The sequence below is a fragment of the Oryx dammah genome, unplaced genomic scaffold (genome assembly GCF_014754425.2).
Source record: "Oryx dammah isolate SB20612 unplaced genomic scaffold, SCBI_Odam_1.1 HiC_scaffold_8, whole genome shotgun sequence".
Classification (NCBI taxonomy): Eukaryota; Metazoa; Chordata; class Mammalia; order Artiodactyla; family Bovidae; genus Oryx; species Oryx dammah.
The window spans coordinates 18,027,129-18,050,072 of record NW_024070192.1 but is presented as its reverse complement, the minus strand read 5'-3'; the positions used below and the strand labels follow the sequence as shown (position 1 = coordinate 18,050,072).

At 50.6% G+C, this 22,944-nt stretch overlaps 1 protein-coding gene across 2 annotated transcripts in view; it reads left to right on the top strand.

Moving 5' to 3' along the window:
* Positions 1-21,711, top strand: part of DBF4B (DBF4 zinc finger B) — a 30,351-nt gene extending 8,640 nt beyond the window's left edge. For both annotated transcript variants that reach the window (XM_040245128.1, XM_040245127.1), the window contains 11 exons: positions 2,436-2,590; positions 4,573-4,758; positions 5,693-5,743; positions 6,543-6,630; positions 7,744-7,817; positions 9,508-9,541; positions 10,985-11,030; positions 13,458-13,574; positions 18,483-18,591; positions 18,718-18,842; positions 19,691-21,711. In XM_040245128.1, the coding sequence (XP_040101062.1) occupies positions 2,436-2,590; positions 4,573-4,758; positions 5,693-5,743; positions 6,543-6,630; positions 7,744-7,817; positions 9,508-9,541; positions 10,985-11,030; positions 13,458-13,574; positions 18,483-18,591; positions 18,718-18,842; positions 19,691-20,690 (1,985 nt within the window). In that variant the 3' untranslated portion in view covers positions 20,691-21,711. The remainder of the gene's footprint in view (positions 1-2,435; positions 2,591-4,572; positions 4,759-5,692; positions 5,744-6,542; positions 6,631-7,743; positions 7,818-9,507; positions 9,542-10,984; positions 11,031-13,457; positions 13,575-18,482; positions 18,592-18,717; positions 18,843-19,690) is intronic.
* Positions 21,712-22,944: the final 1,233 nt, after the last annotated feature.

The window sequence follows — 22,944 nt, the reverse complement described above, 5'->3', positions numbered from 1 at the left end:
AGTCTGTGCCGCACAACTATTGAGTCTGTGCCGCACAACTATTGAGTCTGTGCCGCACAACTATTGAGCCTGTGCCCTGGAGCCTGGGAACCGCAACTGTTGAGCCCGTGTGCCACGACTGGTGAAGTCCACATGCCCTAGGGCCCGTGCTCTGCAACAAGAGAAGCAACCGCAGTCGGTATCTGTCCTCTTAGTTTTTCAGGCTCATATTCTTCTTTACTCTCTCCTTTGGGTCCACCTCTGACTTCATTAGACCAGGAACTATTTGGGGAAGAGATTTTTTTTTTCATTCAGTTCAGTTCAGTCGCGTCCGACTCTTTTCGACCCCATGGACTGCAGCACGCCAGGCTTCCCTGTCCATCACCCACTCCCAGAGCTTGCTCAAACTCATGTCCATCAAGTCAGTGATGCCATCCAACCATCTCATCCTCTGTTGTCCCCTTCTCCTCCTGCGTTCAATCTTTCCCAGCATCAGGGTCTTTTCCAATGAGTCAGTTCTTCGTATCAGGTGGCCAAAGTATTGGAGCTTCAACTTCAGCACAAGTCCTTCCAATGAATATTCAGGACTGATTTCTTTCAGGATGGACTGGTTGGATCTCCTCACAGTCCAAGGGACTCTCAAGAGTCTTCTCCAACACCCCAGTTCAAAAGCATCAATTCTTTGGCACTCAGCTTTCTTTATGGTCCAACTCTCACATCCATACATGACTACCGGAAAAACCATAGCTTTGACTAGACAAATCCTTGTCAGCAAAGTAATGTCTCTGCTTTTTAATATGCTGTCCAGGCTAGTCATAGCTTTTCTTCCAAGGAGCAAGCATTTAATTTCATGGCTGCAGTTACCATCTGCAGTGATTTTGGAGCCCAAGAAAATAAAGTCTGTCACTGTTTCCATCTATTTGCCACAAAGTGATGGGACCAGATGCCATGACCTTAGTTTTTTGAATGTTGAGTTTTAAGCCAGCTTTTTCATTCTCCTCTTTCACTCTCATCAAGAGTCTTTCTAGTTCTTCTTTGTTTTCTGCCATAAGGGTGGTATCATCTGCATACCTGAGGTTATTGATATCTCTCCCTGCCATCTTGATTCCAGCTTGTGCTTCATCCAGCCCAGCATTTCTCATGATGTACTCTGCATAGAAGTTAAATAAGCAGTGTGACAATATACAGCCTTGACATACTCCTTTCCCAATTTGGAACCAGTCCATTGTTCCATGTCTGGTCTTAACTGTTGCTTCTTGACCTGCATACAGATTTCTCAGGAGGCAGGTCAGGTGGTCTGATATTCCCATCTCTTTAAGGATTTTCCACAGTTTGTTGTGATCCACACAGTCAATGAAGGAGAAGTAGATGTTTTTCTGAAATTCTCTTGCTTTTTCTATGATCCAATGGATGTTGGCAATTTGATCTTTGATTCCTCTGCCTTTTCTAAATCCAGCTTGAACATCTGAAAGTTCTCGGTTCACATACTGTTGAAGCCTGGCTTGGAGAATTTTAAGCATTAGTTTGTTAGTGTGTGAGATGAGTGCAATTGTGCAATAGTTTGAACATTCTTTGGCATTGCCTTTCTTTGGGATGAAAACTGACCTTTTCCAGTCCTGTGGCCACTGCTGAGTTTTCCGAATTTGCTGGCATATTGAGTGCAGCTATCAGGGCTTCCCTGATAGCTCAGTTGGTAAAGAATCTGCCCGCAATGCAGGAGACCCTAGTTCGATTCTTGGGTTGGGAAGACCCACTGGAGAAGGGATAGGCTACCCACTCCAGTATTCTGGGCTGGACAATTCCATGGACTTAGAGTCCATGGGGTTGCAAAGAGTCGGACACGACTGAGTGACACTTTCACTTTTTTCATTAATTAATTAATTAATTTGGCTGCCACTGGATCCCTATGGCATGTAGGATGTTAGTTCCCCAACCAGGGATTGAACTGGTGTCCCTTGCATTGGCAGGCAGACTCTTAATTACTGGACTACCAGGGAAGTCCTGATAGTTCATTGGTTTTTATTGCCAAATAGTATTCCATCATATGAATGTATTGCCTTTTGCTTACTGTTTTATTCACATTTGAATTGTTTCCCCTTTGGGGCTACGATGAATAATGCTGCCATGAACTTTATCTGGATATATGTTTCCATTTCTCCTGGGAGTATGCCTAGGAATCGGATTGCTGAGTCTTATGTTAACTCTATACTTAACCTTTTGAGAAACAGCTGCACTGGTGCCTAAAGTGGCTGCACCATTTTACATTCCCAACATCCATGTATGAGGATTGGGTTTCTCTGCACCTGGGCTTCCCAAGGGCAGGAACAGGAGTCTCGTGTCCCCCTTGGTGCCCAGGGCCTGGCCAGGCACCACACAGGGGCTGTTGGCCGCAAAGGCTCCTGGCTCTCTCTTACCTCAAGCTTTTCACTGTCTTCCCCTTTATTGTTGTTTTCTAGGAGCTCAGCTTGGAGTTTCCAGTTGTCTGGGGAAATGCCAGAAGAGCTCACCAGATGCCAGGAGGCAGCCCTTTTCTGGAAAATCCTTCTACTTGGATCTGCCTGCTGGCAAGAACCTCCAGTTTTTGACGGGGGCCATTCAGCAGCTGGGTGGGGTAGGTAACCTGCTTCTCTCCCCTGTGGTGCCATGTGCCTTCGTGGATTAAAGGGCAGGAGCTGGAGAGGGGTTCTGCCTGTGACTTCCAGGTATTTTCAGAGGTATCACTGCATTTTCCAGAGCAGCTGAAATGTAAACCTTTTTTAAAAGTAAAGATAATTTTTTTTCCTAATTAGAAAAGTAATTTCTGTTCATTCTAGAATTCTGGAGAACTGGAAAAGCAGAGTGGCCTTGCTAAGGAGTGGACTTGTTGGGATAGGAGAAACGTATGGCCATGAAATCATTTATCTTTTTGCCATATTACAGAAGGTAGACAGACATACTCCTTCAACCTATCGCTTTAAAGATTTTTTAAAATTGTGATAAAACTTATATGACAAAATGTGCCTTTGTAATTGTTTATGGTTCATTCTTCTTAATTTAAAAAAAGTTTTATTTTATTTTTTTTTAAATTTTGGCTGCCATGGGTCTTTATTGTGGCACACAGGCTCAGTAATTGCAGCGTGTGGACTTAGTTCCCCAACTGGAGATGGAACCCATGTCCCCTGCATTAAAAGGTGGATTCTTAATCACTGGACTACCAGAGAAGTCCCTGTAAATTAATTATTTTTAAATTCATGGACATTAATTACATTCACCCTGTTGTATAACCATCACTCTCTGTTTCCCAAACTTTTATCACCCCAAACAGAAGCTCTGTAACCTTTAAGCAAGAACTTCCCATTTCACCTCCCCCCACCTCCCCAGAATTCACATGTACATTATGTTTCTGAATTTGCCCATTCTAGATACGTTGTATCAGTGGGATCACTGATGTTGGGCCTTTTGTTTCTGGTTTGTTACACTTTAACAATGGTTTCAAGGCTCACCCCTGCTGTAGAGTAGATCAGAGTTTCCTTTCTCTCTCATGACTGAATGGTGCTCCCCTGTATGGGCAGACCACGTTTTGCTTATCCATTCAGGCGTTAATGGACATTCAGTTTGTTTCTGCTTTTTAGCTATTATGAATAATGCTGCTGTGAACATGGGTGGACAAGTGTCCATTCGAGTCCCTACTTTCAATTCTGTTAGATGTATACCTTGGAGAGGAATTGCTGGGTCAGGTGGTAATCCATGTTTAGCTTTTTGAGGGACCTCAACTTCTTTTTTTAAACCTAAGTGCCAGGTTTCTCCAGTCACACTTCAGAGAGATCATCCATCCTTCCTTTCACAGGTGTGTTGGAGCTGGCTGGTCCTGGCTCATGAGAACCAATTGTTAGCATCTCTTTCCAGTCCCACATTCAGGGATGTCATATGGCTACCTTGAAATCAGCCCCAGTAGTATTTTACTCCACAGAAACCAGCAAATACTACAAAGCAGGGTTTTGTTTTTTTCTTTCTTTTCACTCCAAGTGTCTGACATTAAGCGTTTACCAGCTCACTACTGCTTATTTCCATCTTTTCTTCTTCCCCCAGACATGAGTTGTGTCATTGTGTTTCCAGCACTGTTTTGGGTTTCTTAAGATGAGTCAGACCATTTTCAGGTAAGATGAGCGGATACTTATGCAGCTGAGTAATATCCAGAACCCAATTTTATTTCAGGCTCCCCTTGGTAGTGTGGTCAAGATGACAGATGCAGCCTCTGGATGGCCAGGTGTATCTTCACAGCAAAATCACGGCTTAGCCAAGCTCTTGATCCTCCAGTCCCATCAGGGTGCTCTCACTCTGGGCAAACCCTAACCAGTCAAATACTCAGAACCAACAAGGTTCTGCTGGGAGGAGCTACAGTTCTGGAGTCAAACCTCTGTCCTGTACATAAACCTTATTATATTTTGGGATGATGTCTTCTCGGGGGTCCAGCACAGGATTGCATCTGGTCTATTTAAGGACATTGATTCTGGAGCTTCTGTGAGCCGACCTGATTTCCTTCCTTGACCTGTCAATATTGATGATTCTACTTCTGCCTTTTGGGTTTCAGCCACCTCTGTGATCTGGTTTCAGGTAATTGAAGGTTTTCTGAGCAAAGAAGTAAGTTACATCGTGTCCAGCCGCAGGGAGGCGAAGGCCGAGAGCAGCAGGACAAGTCACAGAGGCTGCCCCAGCCCCAGCGAGGTCACAGTGGACACACCACCCATGGCCAACCCAAAAGGCAGCCGTGCCAGGCCCGCACAGAAAGCCATGGACCCAGTAAGAACCTCCTGGGGTGGGAAGTGTGTGTCTAGTAAACGAAGGAAGTAGACCTTTGTGAGCCCACTTCAACAGTTTCTGGTTTTAGTTTCATCTGGTTTATTTTAATCTCTCATTTGAATTCAGGGGCTGAAACTATCTTATCACAGCTCTGGATCCACACACCTCAGCGACATGCCGTCCCGATGCCCTCCCTTCTGTGATAAATATTCACTTTTCCTGGGACTTCAGAGTCTGAGATTCAGAAACAGTAGGGGAGGACTTTCCTGGTGGTTCAATGGTTAAGAATCCACCTGCCATTGCAGGGAACATGGGTTTGATCCCTGGTCCAGGAAGATCCCACATATCACGGGGCAACTAAGCCCATGCACCACAGCTACTGAATCTGTTTGCTCTAGAGCTTGCGCTCTGCAACAAGAGAAGCCCACCCACAGCTCGAGTAGCCCCGCTTACCGCAACTAGAGAAAGTCCACGTGCAGCATTGAAGACCAGCACAGCCACAAATAAACAAACATTTTTTTAAAAAGTAAGAAAAAGAAACAGTAGGAGAATAAACCAGAGGGGGCTTGTTAGGATTGACCGACACTTGTCTGCTGGGGACTGTGAGCTTTTAAAGAGAGGTCTAAAAAAATAACAAGAAGAAGAGAGTCTCAGGACCTTTGTAACACTTGACCTTGGGTGAATTCAAAATGCCCCTCCCCAGGCTCCAGGCCGCCCGGGCTGCAGCTCCCTGTGAGTGACCCAAACCTGAGGATGGCTTTACCTTTACCTCTGGAAGGTTCTCCCAGCTTTCACTTCTGCCACTGCTCAGCTGTCCCTGCTCCCAGCTTTCCGAGGGACATGACTCCCAGACGTCCTGGCCAGCCCCTGTGAAAACGTGTGTTTGTGCGCAGGTGGTCTCCACAGCTCCCCCATCGCTCCTTTCTTCCGCCAGGTGCCTCTGAGCAGAGGGAAGGAACTCCTGCAGAAGGCCATCAGAAACCAGGTGAGCCGAGGGGGCCGCCTTGGAGGCCGGTGTGTCTGGCGCAGGGGGAGAATAAGCCCCGCCTCCGAAGGTTCTTCTGAAGCACTGACACAAAAGGCATGCCCAGCCAGACGTGTAGTACTGTCGTGATTGCCTCCTTTCTGACGAGGAAGTGGGGCTCAGAGGAGTTCAGTCATCTGTCCAGAGTCACCCGGGCTGGAGGTGGAGGAGCCCGGTTTTGACTCCATGATCTTAAGAACCTGGGAGAAATGTGGTGGGGCGTCTTTCGCACGTAGCTAGCTATCCCTTCTGTGAGGACTCAGGGCCATTACAGTTGAGTGGCGGCAGGAGGAGTTAATGTGATCTTGCAGAGGAGTGGTTCAGGTGCCGTCAGGCGGGTGCCCCAGCCATGGTCTGTGACGCAGGAGGGTGGTGTGGCCAGTGTAGCTTCGTGTACGATGAGGGTGGTGTTTATTGTGTCCCTCCTGTGGGCTCAGAGCGTTCCTCACAGTGGCTCTCCCGACAAGCCGCTCGCATGAACACACACGTCCCTTCCTGGTCCCGAGGTAGCCGGAGCAGAGCCACCAGCCAGATCAGCCATCTGTCCCTCTCAAGGTGGCCAGCCCGTGCAGAGGACAGGGTCCTCCTGGGTTTGAAGTCGACTTTCCAGGCTCTGTGCTTGCTCCCCTGCACACCTTCTCGCGATAGCTCCGCACATGGATGACCCAGAGCTCCCAGAAGCCAGGCCAGCCTGTCCCCAGGTGGCTGAGCCTCAGGCGGGGGGTCTCATCCTCCTGCCTGACTCCGCTTGTCTTTCCAGGGCAGCAGCAGCGGAGGCGGCACTGGGCACAGCAGCAGCCTCCTGAGCAACGCCCGCTCCTGGGGGGTGCAGATTCTCCACGTGGACGGTACCCTTCCTGCCCAGGGCCGCAGGGGGGAGGGTGGCAACTTTGCCTGGGAACCTGGGCTGTGAGAGGGGTCCGAGTCATGTACTGGCTGAAGCCAGATGTATCAGTCACTTACTGTGTTGGTCCACAGAGGTGGAAAGCAGCCGCAGCAATAGCAGAGCACAGGTGCTGGGAAGGGCTGCTTCTTTTAACCCAGGTGCCAGCTTTCCTCAGCAGGATTGAATAAGAACTGATCCTAATATCCATTACCCCTTATCAGGTATTTACTCTGAGCTAGGAAGCACCTCATTTAATCCTCACCACAGTCTCTGCCCATTGTACAGATGAGGAAGTTGAGCCTCAGAGAATAGATTGAGTAAATTACCCAATCTTATCAGGCTCACATTCCCCCCTAGTTTGGCTCAACTACATTTCCTGTTCTTTCTTTCCTCTAGGGTTTGCCACACATTATAACCACCTGTGTGCAGGCTGTAATACATTTACATGAGAGCAGCTGTCTTGAATGTGCTGGCAGTGGCCAGCCCTCCCACCCAGCTCCACTTTGAGTCTGGCGCTTTCTCTGACCCATTAAAGGGGGCAGGTCTAGATCCAGCCTGAGATCTGCTGGAGGGGCAGGGAGCTGTGCCAGGGCAGGTCCTGGTCTGGGATGGTGGGAGGTTCCATCGTCTCTGGAAAACCAGCCATTTCTGACTTGATCTAATTTCCTGCTTTTCTGTGTATTACAGAAGCTCCAGCATGTATAGCTCCTGCTGGGCCTCCCACCTAAGGATATAACTGAGTAGATGCCATGACTTGGTCTCCCCCACAAAACTGCTCTTCAGTAGCACCTTAAAGCCCTTTATGGGTCATCAGGCACCTCCTGTTCAAGATTTGTATTCAGTGCTCCAAAGGAGCATGCAGCCAGCATAGGTACTTTTCCAGGGATAGAGGACCCTGCGCTTTTATTATCAGCAGGTGCAGAGATGACACATAGCCAGAAGGTGGCAGGCAAGGCTGGTGTGATCCAGTGAGCCAGGCCATGTGGGACCTTCAGTCCCTCGGCCCCAGGACAGGGCTGTGCTGGGGAAATGAGAAGAGGAAGCCTTTGGCCACAGCCCTCTGTTTCCTCCCCAGAAATGCTGGTGCGGGTGCAGCAACTGTCTCCTGATGCTCTACGTGTGAAGAAACAGAGGCTGAAGAAGCCAGAGGTAGGTCATCCCCTCCCAAACTGAAGGGAAACGGGAAAGTCTGTGACAGCGTTAGTAAATCCGTGACCTGCCCCAGCCACCTTCTCCTGGCCTTGCTGGGAAAGGTGGGAGGAACACAGCCTCTCAGCTCAGCCCTGGTGCCCGCAGACCTGTGTGGGGCCCAGGACTGCCTGCAGGTAAGTCCTCATGGCCTGCTGGCCAGGCTGCCATTCTGAGGATAGTTCTTGGTCTGGAAATGAGCCTGCAGATTGCCTGGGTGGTGGCAGGGGATGGTGGCATTTGAAATAGCTGCCATATTCCAGATTCTTGTTTGGCTTGTCCTTCTTTTGCCGGGGTTAGAACTGTGTACTACTTCAAGAGAGCCCAGGCTGATTTAAAGCCACAGGGTCTTCACCCAGCCCTGAATTCAAGGAAGAATCAGGCTCTACAAGTCTGTCCAGGGCCTGGCACCCAGGAGAGGGACCACATCCAAACCAGGTGGAACGCTCAGCCTCACCAGCCCTCACCCCACCCACTCTGGTCTGGGCATCTTTAAGGTTTTGCTGTAATGTAAACAGGGCTTCCCTGATGGCACAAGCATTAAAGAATCAGCCTCCAATGCAAGAGACCAGAGTTCAACCCCTGGGATGGGATGATCCCCTGGAGGCGGAAATGGCAACCCTCTGCAGTATCCTTGCCTGGGAAATCCCATAGACAGAGGAGCCCGGCAGGCTACAGTCCATGGGGTCGCATACACTTAAAGGCTCTTTCCCCTCCGACTTCTGCTCCCCAATCACCAAGCTCCCTCCCTGAAGTCAACAGTGTGAACAGTTGTGCAAATATCCTTCCAGGACTCCCAAGTATCTACAAGCAAATACATCGAAATTCCCCCCTTTTACACAAATGTGTGGTATTATTACTTTACTTTGTTCGCTTAATAATCTCTTTTGTAGCTACTTGGGACTCTTTTGGGGCAAGTTTTGGGTGCAGTCTGCTGATGGGGGAGGGCTTGTTGAAGGCTTCTTTGAGCTGTGTTGGCCCTGGTGGCGTGGCCTGGAAGAGAATCTGAGTTCCCTTGGGCCCAGAGGCCCAGACAGTTATGTAGCCACTGGATCTCTCATTCTATCCACACCCTCCCAACTCTTTAGCTGATTTTTTAAAGATTTTGTTTCATTTGGTTTGTAACATTAGCTTTGTTTGACCTTGGCCTGAAAGCCGGTTTTGACAAACACAGGGTGTGTAAGATAGGGTAGTGAAAACCAAAATGCATTGTCTTCACCCTCATCCTGTGGGCTGGCCTGGAATGCCAGCCGCTCCCAGAATGCACAGGCTGCTGCCAGTGAGCCCCTCCTCCGCGTCAGGTGCGTCACCTGCTGCAGTCTCATCTGTGCCACATCCGGGGTGTTGTGTGGGAACCCTGAGCATCATGGGCGGCACGGGCCCCATTCTCACGGTGGTGGGGGGCGCTCCCCAGCCCTTGCTTGCTCTTTGCTCTGCCCTGCATTCCCTGCACAAAGTCAGGGCCCTTGAGATTCACACACACAGCTCACCATGCAAAGAGCATGGTGCTCAGGTCTGCTCCAGCTCAGGGTCCAGCCGTGGGTAGAAAGCTAAAGTGGGGCAGACGAGCAGCAGCTCAGCTCACCGGGCCCAGTTCCTCGACGCCCCCTAGCTCCCTCACATCCTTAACCTATTTTTCCTTTCCATTCAGGGAACATGTCCAGCAGAGTCAAGAACACGGAAAGGTCAGTGCAAGAGCTCTTCCTCATTTAATTGCCATCCCTCCCTCCCTAAACGCTTCCCCACGACTCCCTCTGTGGCAGCATCTGCTCACTTTTCTGCGGCAGGAAGCAAGTCCAGGTTGTGTACAGCCTCGTCCTGTTGCCAGGGCCCGAGCTTCAGAGAGGAGGGCAATGGGAGACGGACATCTGTGAGCAAGTCCAGGGTTGCTGGGCCGGGCCTTCTCTGTAGAGCCAAGAAATCCTGTAGTCACTCTGGCTCCTGCAGCCTCTGGCTGTTCCTGGGCTTCGATGGAAGTTCAGCATCCTTTTCTTTCTGATTCAGGAGCAGTTTGGGGTGGGCAGTTTGACAGCTGCCTACTACTTTCAGAAATGCCAAACTCCCTGAAATTGACAAATAGGCAGATTGACAGGCCCAGCTCCCGGCTCCTCTTGGACAGCAGGAAAGTTTCTCCCCCTGGATATTTCTCCCAAAGATGCTCTGTTGGTGGCATTTATTCGTGCACAAGTGGGAACTAATAAGGAAAGTCACTTGGCACCTCTTACGCTTGCAAATCAAGGAAGTCTGTGGGAGAATTGATTTTAATCACTGTGTCAGTTAATTAGAAAGATGAGGAGTCACCCCAAAAAAGTAATTAAGGAAGAAAGGCTGCTTCTGCTCGGGCACTGGGAGCTGAGAAGCGCCAGCCTCTTGGGGATTTGGTGGCAGCTAGCTGTGCCCAGCCTTTCAGTGCCTCACCTGCCCCTTTGACAGGACTTTTGGGCGTCGTGGAAGGGCAGAAGGGGTTTATAATGCCTCAGAGAATCTGAAAACTGTGCAGATAGCCAGCTAGTAGGGGACAAATCTCTTGATTAACTGACTCCAAATCTGTTTTCCCAGCACCCCTTTGCCCTATTTTTTTCAAGAACCAGATTTCACTTTTGGTTTTTATTTTTTTAAACTGTCCTCCTGCCAAGACCTCGAAACACTCTTCAGTTCTCCTCCTTGCTGTTCCTCCCCTCCAAACCCCAGGCTCCTCATGGAGAATTCTGTCTGAGAATCATCCTCAGACCCCCTTGGGATTCTGAGACACCAGGAGTTAAGGTCTGGAAGGAGCTGAGGCTCTTAGCAGAAACCAGTAGGGGCTGGGTTTCTCTTACCCAGCCAGGTTCCTGACTCTCAAGGTTGACAGCCTTCAGCACCCACACACAGGAGGCTGAAGGTGGGCGCATTTAGGACCCTGGGGCACCCTGTAGCCTCTCCCCGCAAGGGTGGTAGAGGCTGGAGGAGATGGCAGCAGGGGCCTCACTCAGCCAAAGGAAAGGCACACCTTGGGGCCGCGAGGGCTCTGGCTCTGAGAGCCTCTTGGGCTTTGGCAGAGCCTCATCTCTCTGAGCATTTCCTGCGGGAGGAGCTTAGGCTCTGCACCAGGGCAGACAGATGGCTGACGGGCGCACTCTTCCTTCCAGTGGCCAGACTGAAGGCACCGTTCCTCAAAGTCGAAGATGAGAGCAGGTGAGTGGACCACCAGACCTACATGGAGGAGAGGTACTCAGGGGCCCCAGGCTGCCATGGGGAGGTCTCATATAGATCAGAGGAGCCATGCCCAGCTGGCACTCCTCTTGGTCATTAATCAGAGGTTAATAATCCTGTATGTGAATTCCTTCCTTATTATTTTTTTTTAATATTTATTTATTTGGCTGTGCCAGGTCTTAGTTGTAGCACGTGGGATCCAGTCCCCTGACCAGGGATCAAACCTGGGCTCCCTGCACTGGGAGCTCAGAGTCTTGGCTACTGGACCACCAAGGAAGTCCCTGAATTCCTTCCTTTCAAAGCTCTGCTTTTTTGAGTCTGTGATGTTGCATCCAGGCTGTTTGACTCCCCATTTCCCCCATGTGTACACTGACACTCAGTACCAAATCATTGCTAGTGTTAGTGCTGGTATAGTCTTTGCTAAAGTGAGGATCTCTGGAGTGCTATTGGGGTTCCTTTGTCAGACCACCTTGTATCAACACTTGACAAAGCCTTTCCGTTTGCTGTGTAAAACCATTTCCTGGTATGTGTTATCTCCTCATAGCCGTGGAGAAGAGTCCATCCTCTTCCCAGTTGGGAAACTGAGGTCAGAGATATTAAGGGACATGGACACAGCCACTTTGCTAGTAAGTCTTAGTCTGAGGCTAGAGTCCACATGCAGCCCGGGGCCCTCTCCCCTCTGCCCTATCTGTCCCCGTGAGGGCCCTTTCCTGCCTAGCAGGAGGGTCACATCAGTGATAACCTGATGAGCTGTTAGCCACCTGGGTTGTCACTGACTCTTTGGTAAGTACCAGATTAAAAGTCTGTGAACATCAGAATTAACCCCAGAAGTTTTTTTAAAGCCCAGGTGTCCCCAGAAGAGACTCCTGGGTCAGAATGCTCTGTGTCCCTCAGCTTTGGGCTGGCCACCGAAAAGACCCAGCCCCAGAAGCCTGGCAGGCCTGCCCATGCCTCACCACACCGGACAGAGTTGGTGCTCGTGGCTCAGAAGCCAGTAGAAAGAATCCAGGGCTGGAAGGAGGCCCTCTCATCTCCCCTTCCAGGCGGGTAGGGGGAGGGGGCATGTCCTTCACAGTCCGCCCTTCACAACCAGCCGGGTACAAGCAGTCATGACGGGAACGCTGTGGCCAAGACACCACTAGGGCCTTAGTATCTTTGCACATGGAGCTGAGCCTTCTCTCGATCCTTCTTTACGTGCTGTTCTAAAGCAGGCGCTCTTCAAAACCCAACATAGCCACACCAGCCTCAACTTTTCAACCTCCTCAGCAGAAACAAAATAACACGGAGGAGGGCGAAAGGCAGGGTACCAGGGCTGTGAAGGGCGCCTCCTTCTCCTTCAGGATCCAAGAAGACTTTTTATTTTGGCTGTGCCCTGCACTCTGCAGGATCTTAGTTCCCCAACCAGGAATCTAACTTGGGCCCCCTGTGGTGGAAGCTGGGAGTCCTAGCCACTGGACTGCCAGATAAATCCCCAAGAAGACTCATTGGTTAATTTCCTCCTGAGGCTGCAGGGTCTCAATATGCCCCTGGAACCCAGGGCCTGCTTTCCCCTGGAGCACCGTCCACTGCACCCCAACATGGTGTGTTCAGGGGCTGCTGAGTACCCACAGATCACCACATCTGGCTCCAAAAGTCTCCTGAATGTGAGTTACTTAAAGCAAACGACTCAGTGCATGTCTGACTGCCCAGAACCTTCACTGCGCCTCTCTTTTCCATTCAGAGCACCACCCCTCAGATAGTACAAGGACCCAGCCCATAGCAAAAATATTCCTCTTCATGGAACAGGAAGATCACTGATCTGGTCTTAACATCCTTGCATTTAGATTCTGCCAGGCTAGAGTTCTCAGCGGTCACTTGAGGGTCGAGAAACAAAATGGAAAGGTGGGAGGAACTAGATCAGAAGTTGGGAGACGTGGCTTCCCATCTGGACTTGGCCGCTTATAGGTCATGAGCCCTTGGGCAAGCCACAGAACTTCAGGGCTTCGTTTCCTCTTCTATGATATAAAACATGAAAACACCGTTATTCTGCTCAGCTCAGAGGTTGCAGGATATGGGGGAGGCAGTGATTGTAAACAGGCTTGGAAAGTAGACAGAAAGAGTGTTAATTTAAAATATTAATCTAACCCAGTAAGGCAGATAAGAATGTTGTTCTAGTATTTAAAAGCTGGGCAAGTGAGGGGTTTCCCTGGTGGTCCAGTGGCTGAGATTCTAAGCTTCTAATACAGGGGGCACGAGTTTGATCCCTGGTCAAGGAACTAAGATCCCACATGCTCTGCGACATGGCCCAAAAAAATGGGCAGGTGAGAGTCTGCTTTATTAAGATGGGAATTCTCAGGAGTTGGGCTGGCCCCTCTTCCTCACCTTTTCCCTTCCCCACTGGAGTCAAAATGGAAGTTTTGTGTGTTTCAGGAAGTTTCGTCCTTTCCACCTTCAGTTTAAATCCTTTCCTGAAATTTCTTTTCTGGGACCCAAAGCCGCCTGTCCTTTTGAGGCCCCGATGACTCCAAGCAGCTCACACCATACCAGGTGGGTCTTTCTGGTTCCTGAATACGAGGGCTGGTTTCAAGTCAAAGCCCTCCCCGCTGGGGCCTTGCTGGTCAGCCTGGGGAATGGCCATGTGTTAGCTCCTTAGGCAAAGTCTATTCTGGGAACTTAGCCCAGAGAAGAGGGACACCGGGAGTGTTCATCCGTTTTATCTGGTGTTCTCCATCCGTACTGAAGAACTTGACTTGTGTCCAGAGGGCACAAGGCTGGTTTCTGAACCTTGGAGTATAGACCTCCTTTCTTAGAGTCTCCTTGTGAAAGTGAAGTCGCTCAGTCATGTCTGACTCTTTGCAACCCCATGGACTGTAGCTTAAGGGAGTCTCCTTGGGGGCCCGTTAAAAATGCAGGTTCCTGGACTACCCCCCTGCGGAATCACAGTCTCTGGTGATGGAGGCCCCAGACCTCCGTGTTCCCAGGTTCCCCGCGTGGTTTCAGCGCATGTCCACATTTGAGGCCTTTGAAGCTAAACATAGCGGGCAGAGGGTCTGGGGGGCCTGCCACACTGTGTGGCCTGAAGTGACCTATAGGCTGCTTGGACTCCTACTCTGTAGGTAGGTGAGTTTGGACCCTTCATTGACCAACGTGCAGAAGGCATGCAGTTCAGGTGATGACCTGGACACCTTCCCAGACCTTTCTAACTTACGGGCCAGGAGACTAGAGGGCAGATGTCTAGCCCGAGGGTCCCCAGTGCCAGGGAGGACCTGTGGTTTCCACCGGCAGACAGGGGCTAAGGGGTCAGGAAATATTGCAAATGGGAGGAAAAACAGAAAGGGACTGTGGCAGTAAAGAGCAGAGGAAGGCGAGAACAAGCCAGGGTGAAGTCCAAGGGCCCTCCATCCCTTTCCCAGAAGATACAAGGGACACAAGAGGGGCAGCCCAGCGGCTGCCTGGGCTGGGGCTGCGGGGGGTGCTTGGCCTGGGAAGGCCTGGGGATGGCACAGGAGCTGATAAAGGGAAGATGAAGGGTTTACAGTGAAATGTCTGTATTCTTTGCCCATCCTCCAATCTCTAGACCATGAGTCTCCAGAGAGAGTTTATGGACAGTACATCGCGTACCCTTTGTTCTCTCTTCTCACAAAGTATAGCAAGATATTCACTGTGCTGGATCTTGCTTTTTTTCCCACTGAATATTTCTTAATTTCCTATTAGAACCTGAAGAGCGTCTTCATTCCCTTTAATTACTGCAGGGTATTCCATGGTATGGATTTACCGTATTTTATTTAACATATGCGTGGATGATTTCCAGTCTTTTGCAGTGAACAGTCTTGTTCAGAGTAAATTTATGATTGTTCAAGTATATTTGCAGGACAAATTCCTAAAAGTGGAAATGCCAGGTCAAAGGGTGCCTACATTTATAATTTTGAGAAGTGCAGCCAAATTGCTTTTCATGGAGGTAATGCCAGGGTGCACTTTCACTCACAGTGGACCAGAGCCCATTTTCCCATCCCCATGGCTAAGATAGTGAGCTGTCAGACTTGTGACTTCAGCCAGTCTGATAGCTCAAAAACCAAATCTCAGTGTAATTTAATTTTCATTTTTCTCTTTATGAATGAGCTTAAGTATGTTTTCCTATGTTGGATCATTTGACTGTCTCTTTTTTTAAATCTCTTTTTGTGTGAACCTTTTTCATAGCCTTTGCCAGTTTTTCTATTCAGTTATTGATCACTTATTGATTTGTAAGGAGCCCTTTGCTATGTTATTAGTTATAAATATCTTCCTCAGTTCCTGGTGTGTTTTTTTGAGTTTGCTTATATTTTCTACCATGCATATATATTTTTTTAATTGTTTGTCATTGAACTTATCAGCTTTTTTACCATTTCCTGGGTTTTGTGTCATACTTAGAAAGTCCTTAGGGGAATAGTTTGGACCCACTGAATTTGCTCAGTCAAATACCAGTACCCCACAGGCTGTTTAAAAATGCAGGACTGACTACAAATAATAAATGCTAGAGAGGATGTGGAGGAAAGGAAACCCTTCTACGCTGTTGGTGGGAATGTAAACTGATGTAGCCACTGTGGAAAACAGTATGGAGTTTCCTTAAAAAATTAAAAATAGAGTTGTCATATGACCACTCATAGGCATATATCTGGAGAAAATGCTAATTCAAAAAGATACTTGCACCTCAGTGTTCATAGCAGCAATATTTATGATAGCCAGGACACGGAACCAACCTAAATGTCCATAAATGGATGAAGAAGATGCAGTGTATATATATACATATGGATATGGATACACACACACAGTAAAATACTGCTCTGCTCAGCCATAAGCAAGACTGAAACAGTGCCATTTGTAGCAACATGGGTGGATTTAATAGAGATTATGAGTGAAGCAAACCAGAGAAAGAGAGATATCATATGATATCACTTATATGTGGAATCTAAAAAAGAATACAAATGAATTTATTTACAAAATAGACTCACAGACATAGAAAACAAATTCATGGTTACCAAAGGGGAAAGCAGTTAGAGGAGGGATCAGTTCAGTTCAGTTCAGTTGCTCAGTCTTGTCCGACTCTTTGCGACCCCATGGACTGCAGTACGCCAGGCTTCCCCGTCCATCACCCACTCCCAGAGCTTGCTCAAACTCATGTCCATCAAGTTGGTGATACCATCCAACCATCGCATTCTCTGTTGTCCCCTTCTCCTGCCTTCAATCTTTCCCAGCATCAGGGTCTTTTCCAATGAGTCAGTTCTTTGTATTAGGTGGCCAAAGTATTGGAGCTTCAACTTCAGCACAAGTCCTTCCAATGAATATTCAGGACTGATTTCTTTCAGGATGGACTGGTTGGATCTCCTCACAGTCCAAAGGACTCTCAAGAGTCTTCTCCAACACCCCAGTTCAAAAGCATCAATTCTTCGGCACTCAGCTTTCTTTATGGTCCAACTCTCACATCCATACATGACTACTGGAAAAACCATAGCTTTGACTAGACAAATCCTTGTCAGCAAAGTAATGTCTCTGCTTTTTAATATGCTGTCCAGGCTAGTCATAGCTTTTCTTCCAAGGAGCAAGCATTTAATTTCATGGCTACAGTCACTATCTGCAGTGATTTTGGAGCCCAAGAAAATAAAGTCTGTCACTGTTTCCATCTATTTGCCATGAAGGGATGGGACCAGATGCCATGATCTTAGTTTTCTGAATGTTGAGTTTTAAGCTAGCTTTTTCATTCTCCTCTTTCACTTTCATCAAGAGGCTCTTTAGTTCCTCTTCACGTTATGCCTTAAGGGTGGTATCATCTGTGTATGTGAGGTTATTGATATTTCTCCCGGAATCTTGATTCCAGCTTGTGCTTCATCCAGCCCAGCACTTCTCATGATGTACTCTGCATATAAGTTAAATAAACAGGGTGACAATATACACCCTTGATATACTCCTTTCCCAATTTGGAACCAGTTCGTTGTTCCATGTCCAGTTCTAACTGTTGCTTCTTGACCTGCATACAGGTTTCTCAGGAGGCAGGTCAGGTGGTCTGGTATTCCCATCTCTTTAAGAATTTTCCACAGTTTGTTGTGATCCACACAGTCAAAGGCTTCGGCGTAGTCAATGAAGCAGATGTTTTTCTGGACTTCTCTTACTTTTTCTATGATCCAACAGATGTTGGCAATTTGATCTCTGGTTCCTCTGCCTTTTCTAAAACCAGCTTGAACATCTGGAAGTTCTCGGTTCATGTACTGTTGAAGCCTAGCTTGGAGAATTTTGAGCATTACTTTACTAGCGTGTGAGGTGAGTGCAGTTGTGCAGTAGTTTGAGCATTCTTTGCCATTGCCTTTCTCTGGGATTGGAATGAAAACTGACCTTTTCCAGTCCTGTGGCCACTGCTGAGTTTTCCAAATTTGCTGGCACATTGAGTGCAGCACTTTCACAGCATCATCTTTTAGGATTTGAAATAGCTTAGCTGGAATTCCATCCCCTCCACTAGCTTTATTCGTAGTGATGCTTCCTAAAGCCCACTTGACTTCACACTTGAGGATGTCTGGCTCTAGATGAGTGATCACACCATCGTGGTTATCCGGGTCATTAAGATCTTTTTTGTACAGTTCTTCTATGTATTCTTGCCACCTCTTCTTGATATCTTCTGCTTGTTTTAGGTCCATACCGTTTCTGTCCTTTGTTGTGCCCATTTTTGCATAAAGTGTTTCCTTGGTATCTACTTTTCTTGTAGGGATCTCTAGTCTTTCCCATTCTATTGTTTTCCTCTATTTCTTTGCATTGATCACTTAGGAAGGCTTTCTTACTTTTCCTTGCTATATCAGATGGATATATCAGATGGAGGAAGGATAAATCAGGATTAACAGGTTGGGATCAACAGATACAAACTACTGTATATAAAATAAACAAGAAGGTCCTACTGGATAGCACAGGGAAGCATATTCACTATCCTGTAATAAACAATGGAAAAGAATATGCGAAAGAAAAATGAAGTAAATCACTTTGCTGCATACCAGAAACTAACACAACATTGCAAATCAACTATACTTCAGTTAACAAATCAAAACTCAAATGCAGGACTGCAATTCAAAGAAGTCAGGCTTGAGAAAGATGTGAGAGTCCTCAGGGAAGGTACAGCTGTGTGGGTCTAATGACCCTGGGTTTGGGTATGAGCATGGAGCTGGAACATTGTCAGGGATTCTTGCCTGTGGTTTGAGGTATGTGGGTGGGATCAAGATGGAGCTAAGGTGGGGTACTCACAGAGAGGCCTCTCCTTCCTTGCTGCCTCTCCTGCCCCCCTTGTACGAGTGGTGCCAACTGTAGGCAGGCCAGCCTGTGCCCTACTCTGGCCATTTTGGTCCCTCTTTCCCCACTGACCTGGACTCCAGGCCACAGGGCCGCAGTTCACTCTGAGGGCTCCAGCAGTGACCACTTTCCCCCACCCTGTATTCTCCCCAGAGAGGCCAAGGACCAGGAGCCAAGCCGGCGATCGGCTGCCTGCACTGTGCCCAGGAGGAGGAAAGGGTACTGTGAGTGCTGCCAAGAAGCCTTCGAGGAGCTGCACAGGGTGAGCTCCTTCCCCACCACACAGCTCCTCCCAGACGGTCTGTCCGCCCTGGTGAGGTTGGGTGGTCTGCTTGTGTCCTGCCCCAGCCTAGTCTAACGCCCCCCCGCCTCCTCTCACCCTGAGCAGCATCTCCAGAGCCCCCAGCATCAGGGCTTTGCCCTGGAAGCCCACCTGTACACTGAAGTCGATCGGATCATCGCCCAGCTGAGCCACAGCTTTGCAGATGCCCCCTTCCAGGCCAGCCTCCCCGGGTAAGCACCACCGTGCCACCCTGCCGTGGGTGCCAGGCACAACCACCTTCTCAGCTCTCCTGCTGCTGCCCCGAGGTGGAGAGGAACCCTCGGGTTGGCGACAGCAGAGACCAGGCTGTGGTCCCTTTCTTACTCCTTCCTTCCCTTTCTTTCCTGCCATCTTCTGTTCTGTTCTTTAGGGGACGGTCAAGGGAAGGCCTCCATTTGGGGCTTCATCCCATCAGATCAGGATGGACCCCAACCAGAGCTCCCTTCCTAACGGCACAGCTGGCGGCGCAGGGGGAGCAATCCAGCTGCCGCTCTGCTCCTGCCATGTGTCTGGTCACGTGCCTGTCTGGCCTTCCAGAAGTAGGGTGGGGGATTCCTCGATCTTTCCTGTGTAGGTGAAGAGCAGGGTCTTCCTGCTTCTCTAGAAGTTTACCCCAGAAAGGATGGCAGAGGATTTGGCAGAATCCCAGGGCCCTCTGAGCACCCACCGCCTGCTGCCCACCAAGGAGCTGTGGCTTCATCTCCTGCACCCCCAAGTCTCCACTGCAGGCAGCCTCCCTGGGCTCAGGGTGGACAGCCAGGACCTGTGCTGCTCTCTCTAGCCACCAAAGGGCAGCCTCCTCCAGAACTGCCTTATTAAACAGAGCAGCCTCTAACCTGTTCTCTGGCCAGCCCCGACCACGGACCACAGAGCCAAGAACAGGCCTTTCACCTGGGACCCAGAATGGCAGCTCTTTTCTAAACACCAAACCCCAGAAGGGTAGCACCATATGGGCCTCCACTGTGCCCCCAGCCCGGGAGGACCCCCACTTGCTCTGGAGTTGAACTCTGTGACCCACTGGGTGTTTCTGTCCCCACAGGCAGCCAGGCTCCTTGGCTTCCGACTGTGACCCTCTATGTCCTGAGCCTCCGCCTCCCCACTGGCCCTCCCCTCTCAGGGCAGCATCTCCCTGGAGGAGGAAAGACAATCATCAGCAGGCCCCAGGTGCCACCGAGCCTGGTGGGACTGTGAGTGGCATGAAGGCAGCAGCAGAACCTGTGGAGGCTGGCAAGATTCCTGAACCGATAGCAAGCTGCCGGGAGCTGAAGGGGTCAGCTGACAGCTTTGTGGACCCCCTAGAGACCCCAGGCTCTGGGAGCCCTGCTTACCAGGGCCTCCTAACCAGCTCAGGATTTACTGAACTCTTCTCTGGCCCAGAGCTGCCTCATTTTGGCCACAAGCGGAAGGTTCAGTTCCCCAGTGGCAGTGCCGAGAAGAGGCCAGGCTCATCCTGGCCACAAGCCTCACTCTTTGTCCCAAGAGCCCCCAGCCCCTGTGGCACCCCCAGCTCCTGTGGTATCAGGACAACCAGCAGCAAGCACCTTCCCCTTCCAGGCCATGAGCCTAGGTCTCTGGCCTCCCTCCAGCCTGTGCCCCACCGACAGGGAGAGACATGCCTCTCCCTCCCAGGCAGCCCCCCAATAGGTTGGCAGAGTGCTGGGCCACACAGGCTCCCTGGCCTGGGGCAGGAAGGCCCCCAGGACCTAAGTGTTCTGAGGGTGCCGCCCCTGGCCCTGCCTCCCAGCAGGCTGAGCAGCTCTGGGCCAGCTGCCAGCCCACCTGCCCTCAGCTGCAGGCACAGAGCCCCCAGGAGGACCTGCAGAGAGCCCGGCTGCCTCTCCCCGCCATCCTCTGCCAGCCAGCAGGCGGACCAGCTGCTCCCGATGGTTCTGGACCTCCCAGCCTCTTCCAGGCCCCTGACTCCCAACCCCAGCCCACCGCCAACAGAGAACTACTTCTGTGAGTCCCTGCCCACCCCTGGGCATGCAGCTCTGGGGCCAGACAGCTCCCAACTTGAGGGCAAGTTATACGTCAGCTGAGGGCTGCACACCCAGCCCAGGCCAACCAGATACACAAGGAGGAGCCGACCCGGAGTCTGGCCCTGGACGATCATGGCCGAGTTCTAGGTGCGTTAGATGGAGCCAGTCCTCCCGGCCACCAAGTCTTCAGGGCTGGGGGCTGCCCTCTCCAGCCATGGGTCGTGCAGGCGCGGCCAGCTGCTCAGGCCGGGAGGCAGGGGCAAGGTTGGCATAGGGAGGGCCCACAGAGAAGCCAGGCCAGCAGGAGCCCCGGCCTGGCCTCCTGTCCCTCTGCAGGCACTTGCTCAGCCAAGAGGGCTAGTTGTTGGGGTTCCCCACCCCCACCCCAGCCTCCTTTCCCACAAGCGTATGGCTCTCCTACTTTCTGAGATGCCTGTGTGTTGTCCCCTCCCCCAGCCCCCCCACGCTGGTGCACACAGATCCTCAGGAACATATGAAGCAGAGGAGGGGCTCGGCTGCACCATTTCCAAAGCTCCCTCCCGCCGCACTTACTGGGGGCCCAGCACCGACCCTCCCCTGAGCCCAGGATGTGGCCTGAGCCCCCTCTGGGGCGGCTGCCCACCCAGAGTTCTGTTCCCGGGTCACTAGCTCACCTGCCAACTTCTGCATCCCCCTCCTTCCCTGAGGACCTCCCCCCACTTCTTTCAGCTGAGCCATTAATCTGGAGACAGAGATGAGTTTGCTATCGATTCTTTGGCCACTTTTTTTTTATTATTACATCTTGTACTGTGGTTCTTCTCACCCTTCTCTGCCTTTGTGTTTGTCTCTTTAAATGTTGAAGCTCCCAGAAGCCTGGTGCTATTCTGTATCTCATTTTGGAGGAAGAAAGTTGGAGGGGGTGGGGGGGAGGGGGGCCGCATAGATGCAGGTGAGGACCTGAGTTGTTAGTGTGGAAATAGAACGGCTATGTATATATTGCTCACAGATATCAGGTTTGGCCTTTTCATGCCATCCCATTAAATTTCATAATTAATCTTGGTTCAGAAGATGTAAAATAAATTTATTAATAACAAATAGCAAAGAGATGGCGCTGGCGTGTGATGTGTCTTGATCTGCCCTTCAGGGCCTTGATCTGCCCTCCAGAGACCCATGCAGGCTGACAGCCCAGCAGATACAGACAGACCGATGAGGTAGCAAGCTGGTGCCACCTGCAAGTGGGAGAGCGTGTGCTTGCCACCGCCCTCCGCAGGCCTAGCTCCAGAGGGCTCAGGGGAGGTGGGGGTATGCCTGTCCAGTCTGCTCAAGTCACTCACTGGCCCTGCTGCCCACCTCGTAGTTGCCTGAAGGGGGCGCACTTGCCACCGACTCCCAAGGAAAACGCCTTTGCTCTAATGAACCAGGGCTCCAGGTCCCCCTCTCTGCCTGGAGCCCAGACAGTAGCTTCTTTCCAGGCCTCATGTGTGCATCTCTTTTTCTACAACTCAGGGGCATGCCTCGGCCCCACTGCCTTTCCCGCAACACTGCCACTTGAGTAGGGAGCTCCGCCGCCCCTTTCTCAGACCTCTGAGAGCCTCATGTGCTATTCACTCAAAGACCGACACACCAGGTCGTGACGCCCTTGTCACCGTCTGCCCGGGACCTTGCATCCAACTATATGGCCTTCCCCTCCCATTTCAACAACTTGATGTGACATCTGGACATCCCATTGCTGCCAGGCCAAGCCCCAACGTTACATCTCCCTGCCTCCAGGTCTCTGTTCCGGCTTCTAGGACGTCAGCTGAGAGAGGAACCCAGGCCACCTGAGTCCAGAGCCAGGACAGTGAGGTGCTGCTTGACACAAGCCCCTTGGTGGCTCCCCCGCACAGGCACTGTTCACACCTCCTTCCCCTCCCTTCGTCTCAGCAGATGACCTTGACTCAGACTCAGCAGGACAGTCTCAGCCTGCCCTGTGTCCCCCTTCAGTCTGACTCTCAGAGGATGCAGCATGCCACCGTCTGCGTTCCAGCCCACCCCGCCAGCCTTGGCAGTGTCCTCCTCCGGCTCGTCACCTCTCCTTCCTTCTGCCCGAAAACTCCAGCCTGGAGAACACTTGCATTGATTCAGCAGCTTAAAGAGAGCTCCCTTCTGTTCTCTGGCTACATCTTGCGGTCTACAGCCACTGCCTCTGTGCCCGAACCTCCTGCCCCGTCCAAACCTCCGCGGTGGCTCTACCCGAAACACTCCACTAGGATCGTCCCTTCCAAGGTCACCTCGGAGAACCTGATAGTGACCAAAATTGGCACCCTTTTCCTTTTTCCCGCCTTTTTGGAAACTG